Below are 8,787 nucleotides of genomic sequence, written 5' to 3' on the forward strand. Positions count from 1 at the left end.
ATAATATTATATCTTATATTGTAATATTATACCTTATATTGTATTATATGTATTATAAAAATACTATTGTAAAGTCACTGACCTTGATTACGTAACTACGGTGAAATCGCTGACCCCGGTCACGCGACCGCAGCGGGGTCACTGACCCCGGTCACGCGACCGCGGCGGGGTCACTGACCTCGGTCACGCGACCGCAGCGGGGTCACTGACCCCGGTCACGCGACCGCGGCGAGGTCACTGACCCCGGTCACGCGACCGCGGCGGGGTCACTGACCCCGGTCACGCGATTAAAACGAGGTCACAATCAATATCGAAAGAATCGATTGTGAATATTTACTCACACTTTTTCTGGAAGCATTGAAATGACAGAAATTCTTCATAAAATGTTACAATAAAACGTCAGAGCTTTAATGTAGTAGTACATTAAATGAGGAATTATTTTGTGAAATCAAGTGTGTATGTGCGCGCACGCGCTTGAAATCTTTCAAAATTGTGCTCAAGCATTGAGTTCGAGTTGATCTCGATTAGTTACACGTCTACTTCGCCGCAAATCTCTGATTCGAAATGCAAAGCACGAAATGTCCTTTCGAGAAACTTACAAATTGATCCAATCGTATACCCGAGAATCTCCCGCGGCGCATTTGAATAGGATTGCACATCAAACGGATATATTTATATTTGGTTTCTACAATCACGTAAACACGATCGATGTTCGATCAAATTACTCGTTTCTCTGTTTGCTCGTGTTTGATTCTTGTCACGTGAATCCGTGGAGAGATATGCGCTAGAAACTTTAGTCATCTACTATATACGTTACCACAACACTGTATCATCGACAAGTATTGACAACCCATCGCGGTTAATTAGGAATTTCCGGGAGGAGCGCGGGCGGTGCAAGTTTCTTCCGACGACCGAGAAATTCGTAATATGTCCCAAGATAGCGTAAAATTACGTATGGGTCAATGACGCATATTAGCGTATCATATAAATGTACAGATACACAACAATTTTATAAACATTAATTTACTAAAAAAACAAATTAAATGAGAAAAATTAAGTGTCTTTGAGTTTATTAGAATAACGCGGCTGATCGCCGCAAATGTACAACAACGCGCGCCAACAAGGATGCACGATTTTCAATTAAGATGCATAATAGTGTCGTATCTAGGGTGCTAACCATTTTCACACGAAAATTGTTTCATAACAGTTTCGCTTCTCAACTCGACGCGTTTTATTCTCTGATAGAGATATACGTGGTACATTTCACAATTCATGTTTGTCATAACCACGTTATCATCGCAGCAAGGAAACTAAAGTACATATACACATATCTATGTATATATATATGTACACATATCTATGTATATATATGTACACGTGAGACTTTATATGCTGAGATTCACTTTTCGTAATATATCGAAAACGCAAATTTTGTTGTCACCGTTATTTCAGAAATATATGAATGAGACGTATCAACGCTAAAACGAGCCCGCAGAATATTAAAAATGTAATAACGATTTTGATATATCTTTGTTAAAAATCCACCGTGGATCCAATACTCATTCTCGGGTTTTTTTTAACACAGAAGTAAAAATTACTCAGCTTCGCGAAATGAAGAATATTTTTTATGAAAAATATCTGATTGCAAAAGTGTTTTAATATTACTTAATTTTTAGGTAATGTATTTTGAAACATATATACGTAAGGAATATCTCATTATTAGTCAGAAAGTAAGAATTTTTTTTACAGAAATTTTTGTCTTATTATAATTATAATTTTTTAATTATTTATTACAATCGTCTTTTTTTTCATAATAATTATGATGATGATTCGTCAAGGTCAATATATAAATCTAATATATGTATTCGGTTATGTTATAGATATTATCACGGACATCATGCGCGAAAAAAAAGATATTATTCAAGACGTTTAACGAGAATATGATGAACTCTTTTGTAACTCATTGTACAATTCATTATTCGTTGAGAAACGGATTGTGTACTTATTCTCGCAAACAAATAAATTTAAGAAAGAGTACTTACTTTTAAGCATTTTATCACGCAATTCAACTTTTAATTAATCGATCTTCTTTATATTGTAAATCCATTCGCCTCTAATGAAAATAGGACTTTGCTAAATACTACGGCGAATATTTCTTGCAATCGGATTATTTATGAATGTTCAGAAATATAATTGCTGCGTATCTTTTAATTAGTTCGTCGTCCTTTTCTGGTATTTATCTTTTATTTCCATTATATACCGCTGGCTCGTTTAAACAAGTGTTAGTTTATTCATATAATCAAATATGCAGTATATTAATTTTTGCCTTAATTGTGTTTATTTTACGCTAATTTGTTTCAGTATGTGATTAAAGCATTGAAAAATTATATTTGTTATTGAATGTTTCAAACTGTATTTCACAAGATTGATTATTCTCCCTATTTCTCATTTATCCACACACACAAAGTATTTCACGTTACTGCTTGTTATGAAACGTGAGATTATATTTTATATTACATCATCTCATTATTCATCATTCAGAATCGGGATTTAACTTGTTATACATCAGCATGTTACTTAAAACTTATATTACTTATATGTTTCGCGTACGTACTAACGATAACGCATTTGAGAATATTTGCGGCAGTAATATTGAAATTTTTTATATATATCCGAGCCGAGATATAATATTTTTCATTTGGAAAAATTATGATCAATGACATTGTTTAAGGAGTGCATACACGTGATAGCGAAATTTAAGTGAGAAATTTTCGAAAATGTTAAAAAACGACAAAAGAGAGTGGAAAAGAAAAAAGAAAAAAAAATCCTGCCTTACTCTGCCGGAATAGAAGAGATACGCCCGCGGAGCAAACTTTGCGCGAAGTTGCACTTGTTTTTCGAAGAAGGAAACACGGGAGAGAGGAAGAAAAATTTGAATACGATGACGGATGTATCAACCATTCATCGTTGTTTGCAAATGTAAATTGAATCTTTTTTTCTCCACAAATGGGAATTTGATATTGCATTACATCAATCTACGAGATCTCTATCTCATGCATTCTTTTTAAACACAAAAAAAAATGATAAACCGAAACAATACCGAACGTAATATGTTTATGCTCACAAAAGATCCGGAGTTACTTAAATCTTTGTAATTGACATAAAGCTGAAAAAACGTTTTCTTGGAATAAATTTACTTTATGTTCTCTAGATTAAATCTTTTTAAATTCTCAAGACAATTTTCTCTCTCTCTCTCTCTCTCTCTCTCTTTCTAAATTTTCCTTTTGTAATATTATAATGTGTTTCTTGATGTTTTCTATACTTAGTGTTGTTTTTCAGCATCGTGTTTTTTTTTTCAGTAAATTCAATAAAACACGATGTAAATTATTCAAACAAAGGTCCGCTCTCTGACAAACATTTAAACGTAACAATGACATTTCGTGGATTAATTAACAAATAGAGGAGACAAAGATTCAATTATCTGAGCAAATGAATTAATCATGGTATACGATATAATTAATTAGCAATAATTGCGCCCTTAACTCGAAGCAGCGCGAGGTTACAATATTAATCGGAAATTTCGCGAAATTGACGTGAGTGCGATCGACAAATGTTATACAGCTTGACGAGTATCTCATTGTGTGTTACACTGCCATTGGCAATGTAACAACATAGAGGAGAGAGTGCAATCTACGATGCGATAAAGCAACGCGTGCCAATGTCGTTAATGGACTTACTACTGTGTGTAGCACATGTTGTTTTGCTGATTTGTGTTTTTCCATCCATTAAAAATCACTCGAGCAAGAAAATCGATAATTTTTATCCGACAACACTTAAATAACTCGCGTTCCCGATGTTAATCCGAAACTGTATATTTAAGCGACGTTTAATTGTGTCGGATTGGTGCGCAATGTTAATCGTTCAATTGAAATTGCAAAAATGGTGCAGCAAACCGGCAATTGACTGAATGTTAGCCGCGAATCAGCAATGTATCGGGAGAAGTACCAATACCTGCGATAAAAACTTTATTAGTACGTCACGCAAAATTCTGATATTTCATATTCACAAGACGTGGGAGGGGTATGATATTATAAAATATTGCTGAGTTGTTTCGGTGGTTTCATTTTGCACAAAATTTGATCATTTTTTTAAATCTGCTTTATCTGTCATCTTCACACTTCAATCAGTTTTATCGATAAGTTCCATGTAATTTTTCGATAAAAAAAACTTGCAAGTTTTTTTTTCTAGAAAGTTTGATGCGTGAACTCTCTCGTAGAGATAAGCGTTTTCAAAAGCAACAATATCAAACGTTGTAAAAAAAAACGTTATCTCAACGCCGACAAACTTAATAAATATTGTGTCTATATTTTTGAATGATTGTGCTTGCGATCGTTCGCGAGTATCTATCGTTTATATTCAAAAGTAACGCGCGCAGTTTCCAATTCCAACACGTCCATGTGGCGACTCAATTATTTGGTCATAACGACAATTTTCGACATGGTTTTTTAATTGTTTGAGACGAATTAAATTGAACGAGAAACAAATTAATATTGTTTGTCCTGCTGATTGAATCTTGTTGAGCGAAAGAAAATCTGCAAAGTGGACTGTGTAAAGTCGATGCGGTCGTGTGCTGCGGGAAATTCCCGCGGAACGCAGCTCTGTGAATTAACGATGCAACTGGTAGTACCTGACGCGCTACGTGATCGACGCCGGGTCTCTCTATTAGCGTTTGTATCGATCTAACGCGTGAAAAAAAATACCGTACGATATGTATGTACGTGCGCGAACCGATATGTGAATCGATTCGAACGGAATTCGAAATTGAACGGAATTTTTTAACATGTAAACCGTAACATATTGCCACGTCTGCCGAAATTACGAAAGTTCTGTATTTTTTATTTATAAAAATTAAACGTAATTGCAAAAAAAGAAAAACTGAAACGGTTGCTCACGCTGGCTAAAAACTGTCACACAAACGTATGTTTAATTAAGAAAATAACATTATATTTATATCTATTTATATTTATTGCTTTTTAGTGCAATTTCTATATGTTATGAACATATTCCCGTTTTTTCTCTCCCGGTTCCAATAAAATTCACAATAATTTAACTAAGTATGTGAAATCTTTATTTTATGTTAAACAATTACAAACTTCTCGTAATTTATTGCGCGCAAATAAATGATTAATTATTGAGTCCTCGGTTTTTTTATTTACGTAAAATGAAATTTTAATTTTTACGATAGTGCTGGAACTCAATCTTTAAACTGTTTCACGTTACAATCCGCAGCAATAAAAGATTGATTAAAAATGCATTTTCGTTTTCAGAAAAAAAATCAACCATCAATTACTAATTAGCAATCAATACACATATTACACGCCTACGCACATGTACATATATAAAAGCGTCTCATTTATTCATAGCTGTCACGCCACTTGATCGTGCTTTAACCAATATGAATATTTCCTCAGAGGCGTCTTTCGTGATCCTCTTTGACGAAACTTTATTCATTTCGGTCTCTGTAATCTGGCTTAATTAAACTTCCACTTCTCACTCCGCTATACCGTCTTCAGAGTGGATTAGCCGAACGTATCCTTCTTAAGTCCGGATCTGAATCCGGATCGAACAAAAAAAATTCGACATCCGAGTATAGCCACTAGCATTGCGTAACGACGTTGTTTGGCGTTGCGTTTTCCCATCGAAGAGCAAAAGCTCGATAGAATAGATAGAGCGCGATAAAGCGAAACGGGAGATAAGACGTTACGAGTGATCGTGTTCTGTGTTTTACGTGTGGAACTAAACTCCACTTGCCTTTATTACTTGACGAAAGCACGCGTGTTAATGTCGCTGTGATTAAATAACGTATCGCGTAAGAGCCTTAGAGTCGGTTTTATCTTCTCAAATGTACTCGAGTTTTTTTCATCTCGGCACTTGCTCATACAAAGATGTAAAATTAAACAGCGCGCCAAGTGTGTCATTTGATTTAAAAAAAAAAAAAAATGAATAACTTTGTCTAACGTTCTTTTATGAAAAAAAAAAAAAACGTCCGCATCTCCATAATTAGACAAATCTGTCGAATGTTGCAACGTCGTAATTCGATACGCGTGGATCCTTGGCATCGCCAAAAAAAAAAAAAAAAGATTTTGATGAAAACGTTAAATTAGCTGACGCTATATACGTTTTCCTTCCACGCGTGTGCGAGCACATGGTCGCTTAACTTGGCCAGTATCTAAATATAAAGCATATGTGACCCGTTTATTTTGAAGGTAGCTTAAATGGAATTTCAAAGAATAATAAACTCTCATCAAACACACACATACGAATGAAAAGATTTATATCACATAATGTTTATTGCTGATATGTGTGTTTAAAGCTTTTCAAACTTTTGTATATCTGTAATATGATATGTTGTCAATTAATATAAATTGTTTTTTTGAAATCAAAACGATAGAGTGAAAATTGCTTTTTTTTTTATCGTAGATAACAATTTATGGAATAACACGCAAAAATATATTTATGAACATATTTAGACATATATTTTGTTGCACTTTTTTTTAATTTCTGCAAACTATACAACACAACGAAAAAAAATTAAGAATTCTTGTTTTGCTCCGTTTTATTATTTTCTTTTATCAACGTTATGTCGATTTTTATTTTATAAAAAAACTTCAAGCATCGCAAACTTTTCTCATTTTCTCAAAACTCAATATTGTCGAAGCATGCGCGATTATTCGACAACATATTCGTTTAGGCGCTCGCGCGCGAGAGCTGTTCTTCACTTACCGAGTACAAATAGCAGCAGAACTTGTTGCGGGAGCCGAGCCACCATTGTGGGCTCGTCCGCTCGTACATCTATGAATTTAAATCGAGCGATCCTGCGTGTGCCGTGCCCCCTCAATTTTCCCGTCGCGGTCGCCAACGCCCGCCGCAACAACATTCATTTAACGTTCTCCCGGGCTTCTACGTGGGCGTACACGCGCTGCTTATCCAGTTTGTGTCCGCGCGCGCACGGACCTTTACCACTTAGCACTCTCCTCGGGGCGAAAAAACACTTCAGTGCCGCGCACTCGGCGCTTCCCGGCTGTTTCGCCGTCGGTACTCAACAAAACCGGCAAAGTTCTGGCATTCGGAAAAAAAAAAAAAAAAAAAAAAAAAAAAAAAAAAAAAAAAAAAAAAAAACTGGCCACTTTCCCACGTCGATCGCGAGTCGCGCACACACTCTCGCCCGATTAATTTCTCACAACGATGCGATTCCTGAAATTCGTGGGAATTGAACGTCGATCCCCTGGTTCACAGCAAGTATAGCGATCGCGCGAAACGCTCCCGGCGCGCTTCCAAAATGACGACTTTTTCCCGTGTGTTTTTTTTTTTTTGTCATGTGATGGAAACGCGATTTGGCCAGGTGGCCCGATATTAATCGGCCCGCGGCGCTCTCGCGTGCGGTGACTGCGATTGGGTCGCGCTCTCGATGCCTGGTATCTATGCACATAAATATTTTAGGGGCGCGTTTGCCAAAAAAACAAAAAAAAGAAGAAAGAGAGACAGAGAGAACAGACGGCACAGATAAGAACGAACAAACGAACGGATGGACGAGAGGTGCCGAAAGATAGAGAGAATCGCGGACAAAATAATTTACAAGTGAAATATAACTTGACACTTTCTGGATAGTATCTAGCGGCGAGAATGTAACAATCGCTTTGGGAAATGCTGTCGTTGAAAGGGTTTCGAAAAAAAAAAGACGCAACACCAGAGGCGGACTAAGAGTCTTGCGTGCGCATATACATATATATATACATATATATATGTGTGTGTGTGCGAGGGTGTGCACAATCCCCCTGTACAATACCTGAATATACGTGTGTTACACGTGTGTGCGCACCGCACTGTCAGACGCAGTAAACTTATTGCGCGACAATTGCTGAAGAAAGCGACGATGTTTAAATTGAAAACCGATAAGTCTTTCTTCTCCGAAAGTTAACCGATTGCTATTGTCTCTATTTTCTCGCGAAGAATCTTTCTCTTCTCCCGCACACGGGAGAGATTAGAAAAATCTATAATTTTTATATAAAAATATATTCGCGCGAAAAAACTTGGTTTTTTTTTTTCATAATTCCACGCCCGTTTCAATCTAGTTACCGGACTTGGATCAACTTGAAAAAACAGTTTTGTTGAGATTACCAAATTTTGGCAATCTCAACCAAAATTTAGTTTCCAGAACACTTTATTTGGTTTAATTTACCAAATTTTTGTTATCTCAACAAAAACTGCTTTTTCTGCGATGTGTCTGGTGATACGGTTTTGTGAAAAAAAAAAAAATCAATGTGTCACACCACATGTCACACCGGTGTATAAGAGCGCGGAGATATACGTTGAGCATAACGAGCAATCAGATAAAGCTGTCGTGTATTACATATTTGTAGAAGCGTAGACAAACCGACACGTGAACATGTGTGTGTGTGTGTTGCGCGAAAGGTTTCGTACTGCCACGATTACCGCGAGTTACATCCGCGAATAGATGTGGAAATCCCACGCGAAATAATCAAATTACATCGTCTCGTCGAGACTTCGTCTAAAAAGACGACGATCGAACGCAACGGGGAACGCACCGCGACGATCCCAACTTGGGGAATTACAGGAGGCTCGTCTAATGGATTTGCCAAGTTAACGAATCGGAACAAGCTGATAACGTTTCGTAATTTTGTTCGGATTAATACGCGAACATGTACTTCTCGTCAAGCGAACTCTCGTTCAAGCTGTGCTACTTGAGATTTCCTACACGCCCGTGCC

At 36.6% G+C, this 8,787-nt stretch overlaps 1 protein-coding gene across 1 annotated transcript in view; it reads right to left on the minus strand.

Annotated features, from left to right (window-relative positions):
- The window catches only part of LOC109855858, a 109,590-nt gene extending 102,501 nt beyond the window's left edge, over positions 1-7,089 (minus strand). The window contains exon 1 of the mRNA XM_020430521.1: positions 6,784-7,089. Within this exon, the coding sequence (XP_020286110.1) occupies positions 6,784-6,937 (154 nt within the window). The 5' untranslated portion in view covers positions 6,938-7,089. The remainder of the gene's footprint in view (positions 1-6,783) is intronic.
- Positions 7,090-8,787: the final 1,698 nt, after the last annotated feature.

This window comes from Pseudomyrmex gracilis, unplaced genomic scaffold (assembly GCF_002006095.1).
Source record: "Pseudomyrmex gracilis isolate BER0280 unplaced genomic scaffold, ASM200609v1 scaffold_100, whole genome shotgun sequence".
NCBI classification, from domain to species: Eukaryota; Metazoa; Arthropoda; class Insecta; order Hymenoptera; family Formicidae; genus Pseudomyrmex; species Pseudomyrmex gracilis.